This window comes from Falco naumanni, chromosome 6, assembly GCF_017639655.2.
Source record: "Falco naumanni isolate bFalNau1 chromosome 6, bFalNau1.pat, whole genome shotgun sequence".
NCBI lineage: Eukaryota > Metazoa > Chordata > Aves > Falconiformes > Falconidae > Falco > Falco naumanni.
Window position 1 is genome coordinate 53,498,994 of NC_054059.1, and position 17,662 is coordinate 53,516,655.

The 17,662-nt window shown below is 37.8% G+C and overlaps 1 protein-coding gene and 1 long non-coding RNA gene across 6 annotated transcripts in view; one reads left to right on the top strand and one right to left on the bottom strand.

Annotated features, from left to right (window-relative positions):
- The window catches only part of HBS1L (HBS1 like translational GTPase), a 61,113-nt gene extending 45,663 nt beyond the window's left edge, over positions 1-15,450 (top strand). For all 5 annotated transcript variants that reach the window (XM_040597512.1, XM_040597510.1, XM_040597511.1 and 2 more), the window contains 10 exons: positions 2,698-2,844; positions 3,530-3,604; positions 4,388-4,505; positions 4,682-4,750; positions 7,998-8,102; positions 10,153-10,243; positions 11,866-11,974; positions 12,588-12,688; positions 13,591-13,735; positions 14,806-15,450. In XM_040597512.1, the coding sequence (XP_040453446.1) occupies positions 2,698-2,844; positions 3,530-3,604; positions 4,388-4,505; positions 4,682-4,750; positions 7,998-8,102; positions 10,153-10,243; positions 11,866-11,974; positions 12,588-12,688; positions 13,591-13,735; positions 14,806-14,817 (972 nt within the window). In that variant the 3' untranslated portion in view covers positions 14,818-15,450. The remainder of the gene's footprint in view (positions 1-2,697; positions 2,845-3,529; positions 3,605-4,387; positions 4,506-4,681; positions 4,751-7,997; positions 8,103-10,152; positions 10,244-11,865; positions 11,975-12,587; positions 12,689-13,590; positions 13,736-14,805) is intronic.
- Positions 10,663-16,649, bottom strand: LOC121089851. The gene is made up of 2 exons (XR_005828400.1): positions 16,351-16,649; positions 10,663-11,557 (listed from the first exon to the last, which is right to left on the bottom strand). It is a non-coding gene; the product is annotated as an uncharacterized LOC121089851 (long non-coding RNA).
- Between the last annotated feature and the right edge of the window lie 1,013 nt (positions 16,650-17,662).

Consider the following 17,662-nt stretch of genomic DNA (forward strand, 5'->3'; position numbering starts at 1 on the left):
TGAGAGAGAGGGAAAGAGAAATAATAGCCAAAAGGAGAGGGGGGGGGAAAAAAAGAACAATACAATTGCTCACCACCTGCTGACAGATGCTCAGCCAGTCCCCAAGCAGCAGTCAGCAGGCCCCAGCCAGCTCCCCCCAGTTTATATACTGAGCATGACGTTCTATAGTATGTAATATCCCTTTGGCTAGTTCAGGTCAGCTGTCCTGGCTGTGTCCTGCCCCAATTTCTTGTGCCCCTCCAGCCTTCTCGGAGGCAGGGCCTCAGAAACTGGAAAGTCTTTGACTTGGTATAAACATTACTTAACAACAACTAAACCCATCAGTGTGTTATCAACATTATTCTCATACTGAATGTAAAACGCAGCATTGTACCAGCTACTGAAAAGAAAATTAACTCTATCCCAGCCAAACCCAGGACAATTTGGAGAGGTCAAACAAAAGGCATTCTTGTATTTAACAATGTATTTTATGTGGGATGAGAAAACATATTACAAAGTTTATGCAGAAGTCATCTGTATTGTCAATAGGACTTTTGCAGAGAATACTTGCCACTTGTTTTAGGAACAGTGGGTAAAGTCAAAAGTACTGGGCACTACCCATTTAATTCAGTATGACACTTACCATTCTTATATAGGTTAGTTAGTTAATTTATGGAAATAATAAAGGGGAGGGGAGAATAATGTGATTACATAAAATGTGTGACATTTTTTCCACTTAAAGGCACCATTTTTATAATACTAGATTTGATTCTTCAAAGTAGAGATGTAATCAAAAATTATTTTTTTCCCAAAACGAAGCTACTGTGTAGAGTTTTCTGCTTTGTGCATGTCATTACAGTGTAAAATGTGAATTTTAACTTACCATCTCAGTAAGAATGGGTACTGCTAGTATGATTTTACAGTAAAGAGAACTATACTGTAAGAAGACTAGCTTGCCCCAAATTCTGCTCTAGCTCTGAAGCAGAGCCTAAGTAAGAATTTGGACCTTGTGACCCAATGGTTAGGCTGCAGAATAGTCAGAAGACTGGAAATTAGTGTAGAGCTTGTACAGTTATCTGTATTATGGAGCATATCTTGTAGGAAGTCCAGGATTTTTAAAATTAGAAATTGATCTTCAGTTTCAGAACAGTGGAATACACCAACTCAGCCATGCCATTTTCTTTAGAACTTTATTTTGAATTGGTTTGTCTTTTGGGGAAAAACTAATACAGGTAGAAGTGTTAAAAGAAGACTTGCAGATACACCGGCAGTGTATCAGTTCAGCAGAAGATGGGGCTGGCCAAATAGCACTTGTTATCTCTGTGTTCCCTCAGCTCTCGAGATGGTGAGGGGCTGCTCTAGTCTGAAGCTCTTTAAGGAATCACTGAAACTTTGCAATTTTCGGTTGCCTGTTAAAGTAGTCTCAGTGCTGAAGCAGTGGGTGGAAGGAAGGTATATGTGGCAATGGCTCTGATGCCTTTTTATCATGGAGAATTCTGTTAGGAGGTGAATCCCCAACTGCTGTTATGCAAAATGCAAATCAGCCTTATCAGGGTCAGGATCTGGCCTTTGATACATATGGTTAATTCACGTAAGTCCCGAGGTATTTTTTTATAATTTAGAAAATACAGGATGTCCTTTTTTGAGGGAGAAGTTTACCACATGTACTTCTGAGGCTGAGAGCTGTGGGGAAACTCATCCCTCATCCTTTCCCGTTCTCACACTTGGGCCATCTCTGTATGAACTGTGGGGATTTCATGTCTAGGACAAGGCAAGGGGAGTTCAGAGCCAGGACAGTGTGCTGTCTCTGTTCCTTCTTCTGGCACCCCGAAGCATAAGCATATAAGGAAAGGGAGAAAGTACCACATTTTCTCCTCTCTTTCCGTTATGTCCATCTCATCAGTCCTATTAAATTTTCTTAAACCTGCCTCTTGATAGCAGTATCTTTGTTGTTCGCATCTTGTTGCTGTTGCTTGGTACATGAAGGTGGTCTAACTGGCTGTTACCAAAGCAGGAAAAGTAAAAGAAGTATTAGCGGCATTTAAGGCTAATAGCAAAATCTGTGGTTTTCCCTGGGCTTACATGCTGACTTTTGTGCAGTGCTGTCAAGTCTCTGATACCGCTTTGCTCTTAATGCTGTGTGGCAGAGTTTGCCTAGAAGATAAAATAGGCTTACGTGGTCTTTTCCATCGTGTGATTTTGGCATGCTCCAGTGTGTTGAGTGGACTGTGACGCATCCACATCCGATATGCAGTTGACCAGTTGTCCCAGTTGTGTATAGTGAGGTGATTTATCTGTAATTTTTGCAGCTTCTCACTATGAAGTTTTTCAGACTGAGGCAGGGAGGCATAGACACTGTGCTCATACCCATTCTTAAACTTCTGGAGCACGGGCTGCATTTGTTTAGTTGAGGTCTGTGCAAGCACATCCATAGTGGGTAGTTTGAAGAGGACAGGTTCCCAAAACCAAGAGTTGGCTTGTGTTTAACAGAAAATGGTGGTTTATGATGTGAGATGACATAATGACATAATACTCACCAAAGTGGGCATGACTGAGCAGCTCAAAATACATTTAAGGCACATGAGGATTCCTCCCGTGTAAAGTACATTTGTATGTTTATTTTTTTTTATTTTGTGAAACATTGCTGATGGACATAATCTTGGTAAATATGTCAACCTCTTAACCACTTTTGATTGTATTGGTTTTTTTTTAATCTAGGCTGATGTGGCTATTTTGGTTGTGGATGCTAGCAGAGGAGAGTTTGAAGCAGGGTTTGAGACAGGTGGACAAACACGAGAACATGGATTATTAGTGCGTTCTCTTGGAGTTACACAGCTAGCTGTTGCAGTCAATAAAATGGACCAGGTATGTGCTTATTTTTTTCATTTTCTGAAGGGCTTCCACCTAGGATTGTGGACCCTGAGTTTAAAGATCAGTATTGTAAAACTAATAACAAAGTATCATTTCTTTCTTTGATTCTCTGCTCTGTCTCTTGTGTTTAGACTTTACAATACTTTTTTTTTTTTTTTTTTGTTATGGTATATTTTCAAAGTACACAGAAGGATAGTTGTGGTGCTAAAATGTGTACTCTTGTACTTGTGAAGATCTTACATGAGCAGTTAACCCAGTGCTATCTGCAAGGGCATCTTGGTGGTCATTCAGTTCAAGACCTCAGGAGCTTTACTTAAAACTGTAAGGTGTGTTAAATATTACTAGTTGTGTTTTAGATTATTACGGTGTTATATATAATCTTGCTAAATCTGAATTTTATGTAGGTTTATTTTAAAAAAAAAAGGATGCTGTTCAAAGACAGCTCAAACTAAAGGGGCTTGCAAGTTAATCAATGTGTTGCTTGCTATCAGTAATTGTTAATGTATATGTTCAACTGAATCCACCCAGAAGTCTTGTGTTTATGAATTCATTGGGTGCTGTGTGTGGAGAACACCTACTGATACTACACGTTGTGTACACACAGTTGATGACATGCAGCTGTATGTTTGAGTCATAGTTAAAAAACTGCTATTTTATTATAGTCTGTTTTCTATTTTAGGTCAATTGGCAACAGGAAAGATTTCAGGAAATTACGAGTAAGCTTGGCCAATTTCTTAAGCAAGCTGGCTTTAAGGTAATACAGATTTCAGTGGTTGTTGCTTTGTTCAGGCATTTGGGTAGGATAAGCTTTTCTTACAGTCAGGTTATTTATTTTTTTTTAGTCGCTTTCCTGCTACTACTATGTGTACATATTCTAGCATATTCCATTTCTTACTGGTAGGGTGTACACTGAGCCCTGGCTAAGGTTAGTCAGTTCTTCAGTGATCTTTCTGTCATCAGCTTTGTTTAGGTCTGTAGAATCTTCGGGGCACTCACCTTATTTATAGTTTCTTGGAACTGTTGACTGCAAAGCAGAACAGACCAAGTATTATGTCTTAATGTTTAGTACTACAGGATCGACAGGAGAGTTTTATACCAGAGCAGGTGTCAGTGTGGATTATGAACTCATAAGGACACTCTCCATTTGCCATTCCTGACCGTTCTTGTGTTTCCTCAGTTCCAGCTACTATCCATTTGGACTGGTTGTGGCCTTCCTGAAATCCAGCAATTCAAACTGAACTTTTGCTTGTCAGATAGGGAATTTGAGTTTGTTACCTGAACTTGGTTTCTAGTAGTTAATGTTGCTATCATCACGTTTAAATATCGCCAACTCTTTGTTGGAGTACTGTGATCAGGCAAGAGGTAAACAGAGAGGAAATGGATCCCCCGAGTAGCCTGCCTTCTCCAGGGGAAGTACGAATGTGCCAATTGTTCTTTTACAGCTTAGATGCGTAACGTTTTAAAAATGCACCTCTTGTTTCTGCTAGAAGATCCTGTTGTTAATGTGTGCTTAACTTCTATTTGTTTTCTTAATTAGGAATCAGATGTGGCTTATATCCCAACAAGTGGCCTTGGTGGTGAAAATCTGGTCACAAGGGGTCAGTCAAGTGACCTCACACAGTGGTATAAAGGAAAATGTTTGTTAGAGCAAATTGGTGAGTGTAATTTTCCTCATTTAAAAATTAATATATCTTAGTCCTGTGTATGCCAAAACTTTTATTTTGGGGAAAGTGTGGGGCAAAACCTTTGGAATACAATGCAGTTGCTTTATCCCTAAGTGAGAAGTTACTGAATACAGAAATTCTAAAAGTTCTTGTCAATTTATTTGCAGATTCTTTCAAGCCACCACAGAGATCAGTGGATAAACCATTTAGATTGTGTGTTGCTGATGTTTTTAAAGGTTGGTTGTTTTTATAGTTTTTTCACCATCATTTCACTGATATTTAACACAGCTGTTGAAAAATGATGTAAAAATAAGACTTAAAGTAGGAGCTCTATGTGTATCAGTAGTCTTGAACAGGAATATTAAGTTTCAAGCACTGTTCTTTGTTGAATTTTACATAGTGCTGCTGAAGGAAAAACATACTGGGAAAGAAATTGAGGAAGAAAATCTGCATGACCAGCTAATTGGCTATGTCATGAGTTGATGGTTTTGTGGGACAGAATTTGGGAGTTTCTTTCCCAAACTGGTTCCTGTTGCTTAAATTAATGTTTCTCAAACTTTCTACGTGTGTGACTTTGGTCTCTTTTACATTTCACTCTTAGATTTTAAGAGTCTGACTTGTTCCTTTTATGTTCATTGTTGTAGCTGTAAATGATGATACATTTCTTCATTTTTGTATAAAAATTTGGGGAGTGGGAGGTAGAAGAAAAGGGTGGTGGTGGTCAGACTGTTATAACCAGCCAAGGATTTAATGAAAGGCAGCTAGCTATTCCGTAGCATGAATAGCGATATGGAAAGCAGCTATAACCAGTTCTTCCTTCCATTGCCTGGAGAAAATAGACTGCCCTGAGCTCTTAAGGTTTTCATGGTAAACTTTTTTTTTTAGTTAAATGCATTTACATTTACAGGTAATTTAGGAAACATAAGGTTTGTAATGCTCATCCCATTTGAAACATTCTCTAAGACCCTTGAGAAAAGTTGCAAACTAAATGACAGCATGATTTGAAATGTTGTAAATATTTTTCTATTTTAAAATTCATATTTTAAAATAAACTTTGCTTTATATATAGGGTGTTTATAGGGGGAGTACAAACAAACCAGATCAAAATACTGATTTTTTTAAATTGGAAAAATCAGTTTTGTGCAATTTTCATGTGGGTGTTTGAGGAGACACTGGATGCTGTACATGTCCTGGGTTAGTTGACTTAATGTACTGAAGCCATAATGCTGAATATTGAAACTTTGCATGAGAGTGTTACCGCTAGTTTCGTCATCTAGGTTGTCACTGCATGTTTTCTTTTCTTTTTTTTTTTTTTTTAATAATTTTGTGAGCTGTGGGAAAGGGTGTTAGGATTGTTGATTGAGATCATTTGAAGTATTATCATAACTTTTTTTGTTGCATCAATCATTTTGGTGTTGAACCAAGTTTCACAAAATGAGCAATTTTGACTAAATTTGTTCTGTGGAAAATATTTTTTTTTTTTTTTTGCTAAAGTATGCAAAAAAAAAGTCATGGCTTTGGAAGGGACTCAATTTACATATACAGGGTTTATCACTAAATGTGGCCTTTTAGGTGTTTTTTTAGGCTGTTTTTTCTTGGCTTGTGATCTCAAATTGGATGTCAGCAGAGGAAGTATCTGCAGGTTACAAGTACATGAAGCAACAGTTGTTCTCAGCTCTATTCCAGTGGCTGTGTGTGCTCGGGAGGAGCTGTCCATAGAAGTATGTAAAAAGTGAGAGTGCTGAGTGTACTCTTGCGTAGTTTGGAAAACCCCTTTATTAAAGTTACCCACACATATGATTCATCAGCCTCAGCCTGATTTTAGCAATTGTCCTTCATAGCTCTCATAATATTCTGTGCAGGCAAGCTATCCCCTGATGCAAGAGATGCCTGTAAATTCCTTCATTGCTGCATCAGTCCCCAGTTACCATATGATAATGCTGTCTAGGGTATGACTTGACCTGACTTCAGAAAAGCCTTGTCCAGCAGCCAAATTCTGAGGACAAAGAACATGTCCTGGCAGAAGCAGAGTACCATGATACACAGAAATCCAGCTATTTTTCATGCCCCCGATTCTGTTCCCCACTATCCATTTTGTACTTGTGTTGATTTCATGGGGAGCTGAAGGAACTTGACACTTTGCAGGAAGCAATCAGTATGGGAGAGGGTGAAGCTTCAAACACCACACTAGTTTACCAAGCCAGAGCTGGTGGTGATGTGAAAAAAAGAAAAATTATTCTTGATTGTGCTTGGGAGTGGTTAGGAACCTGGAACCAGTTCTCGTCTCTGGTTGCCTGCAAGTTCTGGTTGCCTTCAAGGTTGCCTGCAACCTTCAGGTTCTGTTGTGTACCATATTGAGGTCGTGTTTGTACCGTGACTTGGGGAGCAAGTAGCTGCTTCACCAGTTTTCTGTTCTTTTGACTTCTGATGTCATCTGTTAATTGACTACGTTCATCTCACTTGCTGGGATGAATAGAGGAAGATCAGCTTGCAGGCATACTGCAATGCAACAGTGCTTTCCCAGCTAGATAGATGCAAGCATTCATCAGTAAAATGGCGATGAATGCAAAAGAGCAAGTTGGTAGTATGTGACCTCAAGATTTGAGGTCAGTTTGCTCTTTTGAATTCAATTTTAAATTAAGCTTTTAAGCTAATGTGACAGACAAAATAGTAAACTGTTTGCTTATCACTAAGTTCTAATGTTCAGCAAAAGGTATACTTGTTGTTTGTATGGATACTGAAAATGACATTGTAGAATCACTTTGTGAGATTCTTCTTAAACACACATGCAGGCACGCTAAGGAGATGAGACATTTCTTAAAGTGTATGTGCTTAAATGTGCACGTTTAGTGTGTCTATTGAAAAGAACTGATGTATTGTTCACATAATGAAGAGACTATTAGAACGTGGAGGAAGAAAAACTTTGCAGATCTTTTAGATTCAGAAATACTTAAGTCATCCACAATTACAATAGCTCCTCATATTAAACAGGACCGATTCAATCTCTTGACTTTCCAGGACTAAAACTAATATGCAGACAGTATGTAGGATTCTGACTCAGTTAAATGGTAAATGGCATAGGAATTTGCACCTGTATGCATGAGAGTTTTTGAGAGGTCTGTGGTATGTTTTTTATCTATGTTTGAATGAGAAAGTATTGAATTAAATGAAATTGTTAGAAATTAAGGGGCTTAATGTAATATGGAAAAACTAAAAAATATTTCTTGATGTACCTACATTTATGAAAAGAAGGATGTATCTCCCTTAGTTCTGAAAAACATAAGATCTAGAAGTTTTGAATTTAATGTTTCATTTTCGTTATGATGCACAGCTGGCTAACTTGCAAGTACTGAATGCTCTACTTGGCTGTGTGTGGGGATTTGTATTAAAAACTTATGTATGCATTGCTGAAGGGCTAACTTGTGATGGGAAACTGACCTTACTAAGAAGTTTTTTGAAATATTACTGCTGTGTTTATTACAGACCAAGGATCAGGATTTTGTGTGACTGGTAAAATAGAAGCAGGCTATATTCAGGTTGGGGAACGACTTCTGGCAATGCCTCCCAATGAAACTTGCACTGCAAAAGGTACGGTCTTCAGAAGTGTGTTTACTTTCAGGTCAATACTGGGCTAGAAGCAGTTACTGAAATGGTAACAGACTGTCAAATTGATACCAACTGTCAAACATAAAATGTGAAAGCATAAAACGAATTTCTTCAGATGTGACTGTGACTGTATAAATATGTCTATGAAGAGTATGTGAAATCTTGCATGTGTGTTTTTTTTACTTTTACCGTATCAGATATTCCAAATGTTACAGCCTCATGACTTTTTACAGGTTCTTCATAAAGCAATGTCAAAACATCTGAGTTCCAGCAATGTCTATAAAAATAAGCAGTACAGGAATCATTAATATTCAGCTTTGCTGTGGAGTGTTACTTCTGTTAGGAAGTGTGAGGATGTTGAACAACCCTTAAAATTAATCTTACGAATTAATGTGAAAAAGCTTGAGAATTAAGTCTCTGCTGTTTGATGTTCATGAGATTTGTCACTGATCCTTTCATAATATTCAAACTTTCAGGATGTCATTGTCCTGAGCAGCTACAAAAGGAAGAAAATTGGGTTTAAATTTCAATACCTTTGACTTCTGAAAAGAGGAATAGCTAAGTCAAGACATTAAATGTTTAGCTGTTTCCTGATTGCTGTCTTTAAACTGCAGAGCTGGTTTTGTTTCATATGCAAACACAAAGATAAAATTACGATTTTCCTACATTGACCAATGAATAAAAAATTAAGCCCTCAAAATAAATGAATAGGTTTCTGTATCTAACTATTTAGCCTGAATTCAGCAATGTGTCGGTTTATCTGTCCTGTTCTGTTCCGGAACCAGATCGTTCAATGCTAATTTGGGAAGCTCCTCAGTATGCCTGTGCTTGTTCATGTGGTTGTATGCACATTGTCTGCATGCACAAGAATGTTAAAATAACACGGATGAATATGGGTATCAGACCACTGTAGTCACCTCTCTGTTTCACAAGTGGAGGAAGTAGCATGGAAAAAGATGTATTTTGAGTATCCCCAGTGGTGCAATTATATGGTTTTTCTTCTATACTCTCTCTCATATGGGTGAAATGCAGGTGAAGGCTGGAGGCATGAGTTCATTAAGCATGTATTATTTATGTTTAATGTAAAGAGGAGATAATGTTATTTATCATACAATGTTTACTGAAGATAGCATGCACATTAGGATTCCTGTTTTTCATTTCAAGAGGTTCGTCTCACTTATTCTTTCTTAGTCTCACTTAGTTATATTCATTCGTGAGAATGAAATGTGTATGTGAAATAATTACCAACACTGCTTAAAAATCAGTACTTAACATGCTTGTAGTTGAGTGATGCTTTCTGGCATGTTCTTGACAAGTGGTTTTGGGAACAGATTTGCAAATCAATAAATACAATCTCTAGTGAAATAGAATTAGATCCTATAAATGTATGCAGTATTTATAAAAAGTGGGTTTTTTCTCTTTTCTTCTTGGTGTCTTATCAGAAACCTCAGAATGTTAAGTCAGGAACAGTTGATTTTGCCCTCACCCACCAGCCAGGTTATCTTTTAAAGGGATTAAAATACTTAAAAGTCAGAATTATTTTTTTTAAAGATGCTTTCTAATAGACGCAATGTCATGAACGAAAGGCATCAGTTACACTTTTTTATGAAAGAGTCATCAAACCCACTTAAGGTAAATGAAAGTTGACATAATACCATTAAAGTATATGAAAGATGCGGTCTAGGGTGTGCGTGTGCCTGAAAGGAAGGGTGGGGCGATACAGAGATACTAGTACTACAGCATTTTCAGGACTGCGTCATCTGCGCTGTGTGACAAGTGCCCAGTCCCTTCCTCTAGCTTAAATAAAGCCATGTTATTGTGCAGGGTGGGGTGAGAGAATAGTGAGTCCTTACCACGGGGGGAAAAAAGCTTCCTCAGTCTTCTCAGTTAAAAAGCTTTTACTCTCAACCCATTCATACTGAAAATTGATGAGTAATGGTTGATGAAGCACAAATGGCCCGAACAGAACTGTTTGTTTGTAGCTCAGAACCTAGGTACTTCACTGTCAGGTTCTGTTCTTACTCATTTCCAGGAATCACACTGCATGATGAACCAGTTGATTGGGCTGCAGCAGGAGATCACGTTAGTCTCACTTTGACCGGCATGGATATCATCAAAATCAAGTGAGCAAAACTGGGTTTCAGTCTAAGTAACGGTTTGTTTTTAATGAAAAGCTTTGTTAAAGTATTACACTTAACAATCAGCGGTTTACTTGAAGAATGATGTGGCTACCAGGATATTTAAAACCAAAGTGATGCATATCACCTGGCTTGCATGTACAAACGTTGGAAACATCTGCTACATGTACAACGGCAACCTCAGAATACTGTTAGTTTTCATACTTTTCCCCTAGTGCTGACACTGATAACTTTCAAAGCCTTTTTCCTTAAGACTTGTCCTTGGACGTTCTAATTACTGAATTAAGTAAATCCTTACTGCTAAATAAAACAAAATGCTTTTGAAGAGCTTATTGCATCATAAATTATTCTAACAAAACCCATCCAAACAACTGCCATTGCGTACCAGAGTAAATCTGGACAAGTGGAATTGACGGAGGCTTTATTCAACACATTTAGCTGCTTGTGATACTTGTTTTGGTAATTGTTTTGCTGACCCTTGTTTTTTTGGGGGTCCGATACATTCAGTGAGACACAGCAAATCTGTTTGTGTCTATTTCAGTCTATAGGTTTCATGCTAAGCATTAGCCTCCAGCTTTTTAATAAGTGTCAGTTATTGTTCAGGCTAGAAAATTGGATCCATAATTTGATCAGCTTTTTTACATTTCAGTTGGACTTCAGACAGCAAACTTTCAAGCTAGTGTTTGAAAAACTCCTTGCATTGATAGTTTTGTAAATTTATGCTCTGTTAAGGGAAAAGGACAGGCTTTTCTGTATTGCTGTTTCATAACGGGGTTTGATTCTCTGTGTTAAATGGATTGGAAAAAAAACCAACTCTTGTTCTGCTTGTTGAATAAGGCTTGAGTCAATTCATTAACTTGATGTCATTTATCTTTTGGAGATATATTAGATTTTTCAAGAAAAAGTATGAAGTTTTAAGTCCTCTTGATACTGATGAAATCTGATTACATCTGATGTATATAGTTTAATCATGCTGTTTGGTCTCTTCAGTCGTGTTTTTCTGCATGGGACTGTTTTTTCCTTTAATTTTAGATAGCTAAAGCCAGCCACTGTGATAAAGCTTGTCTACCTTGTGGGCTTGTAACGAGCAGCAGCTTTCTTGTCCACTCCATGTAGTGTTCTTTGGAAATCGAGTGCTGCTGAGAGCTTAAGTTCTGGAAGTGCTGATCATGATGTTCCTTTATCCACAAAATAGTTGTTACAGGGAGCAACATTGCAGTTTTGGGCACCCTGCAGTATTTTATGCTATTGATCTGGAACAATTAATCTCTGAATGAAAGTCTTATTTCTTCAAAGTACCTACGCACAGGAAACAGTGACATTTTTAGAAACTGATTAGCAATGGACGTAATTGTTCACTGAATTAGACAGACCTCTTCATGCATACCCACAAAATACCGTAGACATTGTCTAGGAATTAATTTCATTACAGGCTTTAATACGGTGTTCCTGGTTTCCTCTCTCCCCCGCCCACCCCACCCCCAGGTTATAGTAAAGCAGTGTTGTCTTTGCTTTGCTTGTCTTAAATATTTATCTTTTTCCAGTGCACTGGTTAACATTTGTATGCCAAGATAGATATTGGTTTCTTTTGTTCTCCTCTCTTGTAGTGTTGGCTGTGTATTTTGTGATCCCAAGGAACCCATTAAAGTTTGCACTCGTTTCAGAGCTCGGGTTCTCATCTTCAATATTGAGGTTCCAATCACTAAAGGTTTTCCTGTAAGTCTCTGTGAAAGTTGCTGTGTTCATTACAGGCTGTTTGGGGCTTTTCCTCTCCATGTTCAACCACCTGGATATGAGAGGTATTTAGTGTCCAGAAGTGGTTCTGTCTCTCCAGAGGAAACTGATTTATTTGTAACTTGAAGAGGATATAAGGGGATACTGTGGCCACTTATGCATATTCTTACTGGCTTTTAACACACAGCTGAGCCATTTTGGAGAACGTGAGTTCCACCACAGTCAGGCTACACTGTGCTTTAGAAAGCTCATGCCTTTTAGGAGTATAATGATGCATTTAGTTATAAGATACCTTTTAAAGTAAATAATATATCAGTTCATGCTACAGAAGTGCATTGAAGTGGCAAAAGCAAAACACTTAAGAATGAAAAATGTATTTTTGATGAATTAATACATGATCTTTGTCATATCTGTAGAGATCACAAAGTTTAGGAACTGGGAACAGTTACTGAATGTGAGGCAGAAGCTCCTGTAAGGAAGCTTTATAAGCATTTGTTCAAAAAATCAGTCTTAAAAGAAGTTGATGCTTTTAAGTATTAACACCTAGGATTTCTGATTATTGTAGAATGTTTAATAACAACAAAAATATTTTTAGGTGCTTTTACACTATCAAACCATAAGTGAACCTGCTACTATTAGAAAACTGTTGAGTGTCCTGCACAAAAGCACTGGTGAAGTGACAAAGAAAAAACCAAAGTAAGTGTTTTGAATAGTTAATAATTGCTCAAGAAATAGGCTGACTTTTGATTTAATATATGGTATATCAAGCAGGTTCTATTATATAGCTATAACGTGTTTATAAGAGTATGCTTTCATTGTTCTAGTTGGTTTCATGTTTATATTTCAATATGAAAAACCTCCTGCCCACTTGATACGTCTGTGGAGCACCTGAGAAGAAAATGACTTGGCTAAGTTCACTTGCAGAACTGGGAGTGAATCCTAGATCACCAGCTTGCACTTAAAGGATTATTCCGAGCCCCGAGCCCCCTTTTTTTAAAAAAACGATCTCGTCTTCCTGCAATAGCATGGGATCGTTGCTATAATTCTGGAGATGGGTTGCTGTAGACAGCGGTTCAGAGAAAGAGAGATTTTTAGGGAGCCTTCCCATACAAGTTAAACTATGGGAATATCCCTCTAGTTATTTAAAACTGTATTTGGATAGAAATGCTGTTTGGTACATACAACGTTATCAGAATAATCCTTTTCCAGAAATTGCGTGGCTGAAACTGTTGCTGAAAAGTAATGGAAAGAAAAATCTTGACTTCTGAAGAGCAATGAATTAGTTGTTTAGTCATTGAGTTTGAAATAAGACTTGTTTTCTACTAGACATGACAAAACAGGTGTTAATGAGGTAATTAACTTCAAAACAATTTGCTGAAGGTCGTGGTGGATATCCTCTAGAAGTTTTTAAAGAAAACTCAAACGCTATTTTAAAAGGTATGCTCCAGGCAAATGAGTTTTCAGTCTGGTGGCTTGGGTTATACTTGAAGTCAAGCTTGATTATTATACTTTTGGCCTTTTAAGTGGTTGGTTGTTTTTTTTTTTTCATTTATGGATGCATGTATTTATAGTAGAGTTTTCTGCCTATTTGCCTGCAGGTTCTTGAGTAAAGGACAGAATGCGCTAATAGAACTACAAACTCAAAGACCTGTTGCTCTAGAGTTGTATAAAGATTTTAAAGAGCTTGGGAGGTTTATGTTACGCTACAGTGGTTCCACTATTGCTGCAGGAGTCGTGACGGAGGTATAGTATTTTTGTAACAGACCTTCTGTACTGTAAAGGAGCGGTGTTAACTTTCACGTAGCATTTAGTTTTTATGGTTAAGACCTGGTTTACACCCATTGGTCTAAAAAGTGAATTTATTCTGCTGAAAAAGAGACAGTCTTCAACAAGGTGTGAGGAAGACTTGCCACAGTTCTGTTAAGTTTATTAGGAGCAAAAATGACTCTATTTAGAATTTTTGACTTGTGCATTTTTCCCCATCTCATCTGTCACTGTTTTAACATACACTGGTCTTTCTGAAATCTAATTGCCTATATAACGGTACTGGAAGTAGTTCATAAATGAGACATGTTGGCCATTTTAATTTTGGCTAGTGGGTCCCAGGTCTTTTTCTGTTAGTGTTAAAGACGATTATGCATTTGATTTTTACTGATGCCTATAGACATTTTCTGATCCTGTGTAAGTGAGAAGGAAGCAAAGGCTGTGAGGCTAAATATAAATGTTTTGCCTTCCATTAGGAGCAAAAATATGAATGTCCCCCATCTGTCACTTTAAAAAAAATTTGCTATGATTTCTGGATTAGAATTGAAATTATAATTCTAGGCTTGAGGGAGAGCCATTTAGTCATGTTAGTCACCTTCTGGTACTGAGACTTAAAGCTGAGTCATTTAATGTCAAAACTTGGAACTAGAGCATGAGAATTTCTGGCTTCTCCCTGTGTGCATAGGAGTGATATGCTACGTCTGTCAGAAGCTCTGGGCTTTACGGAACTTCAGGGCTCTTAATCTGTCTGGTCTTAAATAGGATCTACAATTACTTGCACCCATTTTTCATTAAATTTAACTTGAACTCAATGGGGTCCATGGTCTGTGATACCCAATGTTTGTAGAAGAGTTTGGGGACTAAACTCTTTGATTGTTATTTGGGAATTACTATTTTAGTACTTGTTAAATTGTCCCAGAGAATTTCAGAGCAAAAGGAATTATTTTTTCCACAGCTAACTATATCATGTTGAAAAAAGCTGTGACTGTTTTACATTTAGTACTCCATTTTTCACCATAGTTTTTTTTTCCATTTACTTGTATTTTTAGATTAAAGAATGACAGTGGTGCAAGAACTTCACCGTCCAACCAAAATTCAATCAGATATCCAAACTTCTGTTTAAGAGTTGAAGGAACAAGTGCAATTAATCGGGGAGATGATGATGATGATGACAAAAGTTGTGTGAGACGTCTGGGGAGCCCTTCATCAGTCTCTCCCACTGCAGAACAAGATGCCAACTGACAAGGAACTGCTAATGTTGCACTTCTCAATCTCAAGAATCTCATGTGTTTCTCCATGTGGAATTTAGCCTTTAGAGAGCTTGACGGAAAAATTTTAGCAAGTTGAATTAGAGGAAAAGATGATGAATCATCATGAAACAAACTCCTTCCAGACATAAATTGTTTACATGTTTTCTTTGATTTGCTTTTTTCCTGCACATCAATTCGTTAAAGTAACTTTATTGGTCTAATATATTTTTAGGTTTGAGTTGAATGCATATTCAGGGGAAAAATAAGAGCTATTTACTTTGGTTTCAAGAAAATGGCATGTAGTATTATCTTGGGATTATTTTCCCTGTCCCAAAATTTATTTAAAAAAAATTTTCTTTTGCTGTGTAGTGGAAGCTGTGCCAACATTGGCTAATTTTATTTTTTAAACTGTAAGAATAATAAAATAACTTTGTCTGAGCATAATTTTTGTCTCCTTCTTAAGCACTTTCAAATTGTGTTAAATCATTCTTTACTTTCCATAGCTCAGAAGTTTCAGAGTAAACTTCTGAGTTAAAATGCGAAACTGGCATGCGACTTGTCTTTCTGTGGAAATAATTTCAGTTTTTCTCACATTACTCAATGCACTTACTGTGCATACATGTCTTTCATCCAGACTTAGTGCTCTTTGAACAGAAGCTGGCAGTTTAATCTATGGTAAAGCCTGATTATTCTTGCTCAAGCCTGTAACTCCTTCCCACTATTCAGTAATTGGGTCTGCAAAAACCTCCAAAATGAAAAGAGGGTCCTTCTGCCACCTCCAGCATAAGCTCAGGACAGACACGCTTTACTACAGTTTGGAAGATTGTGTTCAATAGGAAGTGTGACAGGACCTCAGGTATTTAAGGACCTGTACGCAAGTGCAGGGTGGAGACAACTCTACTTTGACTATAGTAGCGTGGGGAAGGAACTAAAGTACCGCTCCAGAGCATCAGTTACTGGGGTTAACTGCAGTAAAGCTCTGTGCCCTGTGTAGTGAAAAACACAAAAAGCATATAGGATCATTACTTAGTTCAAAGTCTTGTACGATCCGTACCTACTCTTCCCACGTGCTTTTTTTGGTAGGTAACTTTTTTTTTTGCACTTGGATTCTTTAGCCCCATTTTCAGCAGATACCTGCACTTGACCACATAGATACAATACAAATTGTACTGTTGACTGCATGCACATTTGTAGAAGCATCGGCAATGCTTTATGTGGAAATGGCTTCTGTGAAATCTTACGGATCTGAAATAACTGGAAAATGTTATTGCCAAAACTGAAGCTTATGAATTATCACTATTTGTTATGTCTTTTTATAGTCCAGAAATGCATTTAAATACTTACCAGTTTTAGCATGCCAGAAGGTTTCAGTGCACTCATTGGATTCCAGAGATTTGTACTGCCCAGCACCCATGTTAAACCTGTTCCACTTGAACTTGCCTTCAAACCTTGAAAATGGTTGATTTTAAGTCAGAGGACAGCTGAAGTGCTACAGGCAGAGGAATGTGTCTTCAGTTTTAGGACTGAAGTAAATTCCTGGCTGTTTGTGGACAAGGACGTGTGATACGGGATGAACCTATGATAACCATTCTCACACGTGGTTACATTAAATTTTGAGATTTGGTATTCTGTGACGACAGAAAAGCTAGGGCATGCTTTCCCAGTTTGTGGCTTGGGACAGCCGAAAGTATTGCCTAACGCAGTTTCAACATGACTGCACCTACCTTTCAGCCCTGATTTGAACTTTGCCCAGAGGTGCCGGCTGGCTAATGTATAAATGATCTGTTGTTGTGCAACAGCAAACTCGGAGCCTTTATCGATCAAAACATGTTTGCATGTTAATCCATAAGAAATGCAATGGCTTGGCAATGGTCTAGGGCGCAAAAGCTTTATAAACTTCTGATTGAGATATTCACAATCCCCTGGTAACAAAGCATACTGCTGTCCCATATGTATGTCGTGTTTTGAGTACCTCTGGAAAGCAAGGAGGTGACATGCAGTCTTAGAGCAATTTGATCATCTACGCGTTCTCTCTTGGAGAAAAATGTCTTTTACGCAGCTCTTAACGGGCAGTTTGGGTTCTTGGGAAGTTAAAGAAAAACCTAATTGTATATAATGGGCTTCTCTATAGTAAGGTGGTTTCTGCTGGAATATGGAAGGGAAGGTGTGAAAGCTGGTGTCTTGCTTCTTTTTTAAGAACTGGATTTCTGACAATATACAACTGATTGTACCAGGTAGGTTTGTGCTCCCTCAGCCGTTTTGAATTGAAGGCCCACTCAGCTGCTTGTATTGTTTGATGTTTGGGGACATTGGTGGGAAAAAAAGTTTCTTAAGTTTAAAAAACCGTTTGTTTTGGTAGCAGCATTGTTTTGGGGATTACAAGGAAAATTACTGATTATGACAAAGCTGAGCACGAGCTGCAGACATGGTAGTCCAAGTTTCTTTCTGTCTGCTGACAGTAAGGAGCAGGTCCCTGGCTGGGTGTTTTGTTCTTGAATTATTTTGTGTAGATTTTGCAAAATGTCTTTAGACTGTGAACTGTCTAGACTTGAAAAACTGCTGTAGGGAGAAATTTCCCTGTCAAACCATTCTTCTTCTCCCCTTCTTCAGTACTTTGTTTCCTATAGGCAGAGAGGAGCTGTTTTCTAACAACTAA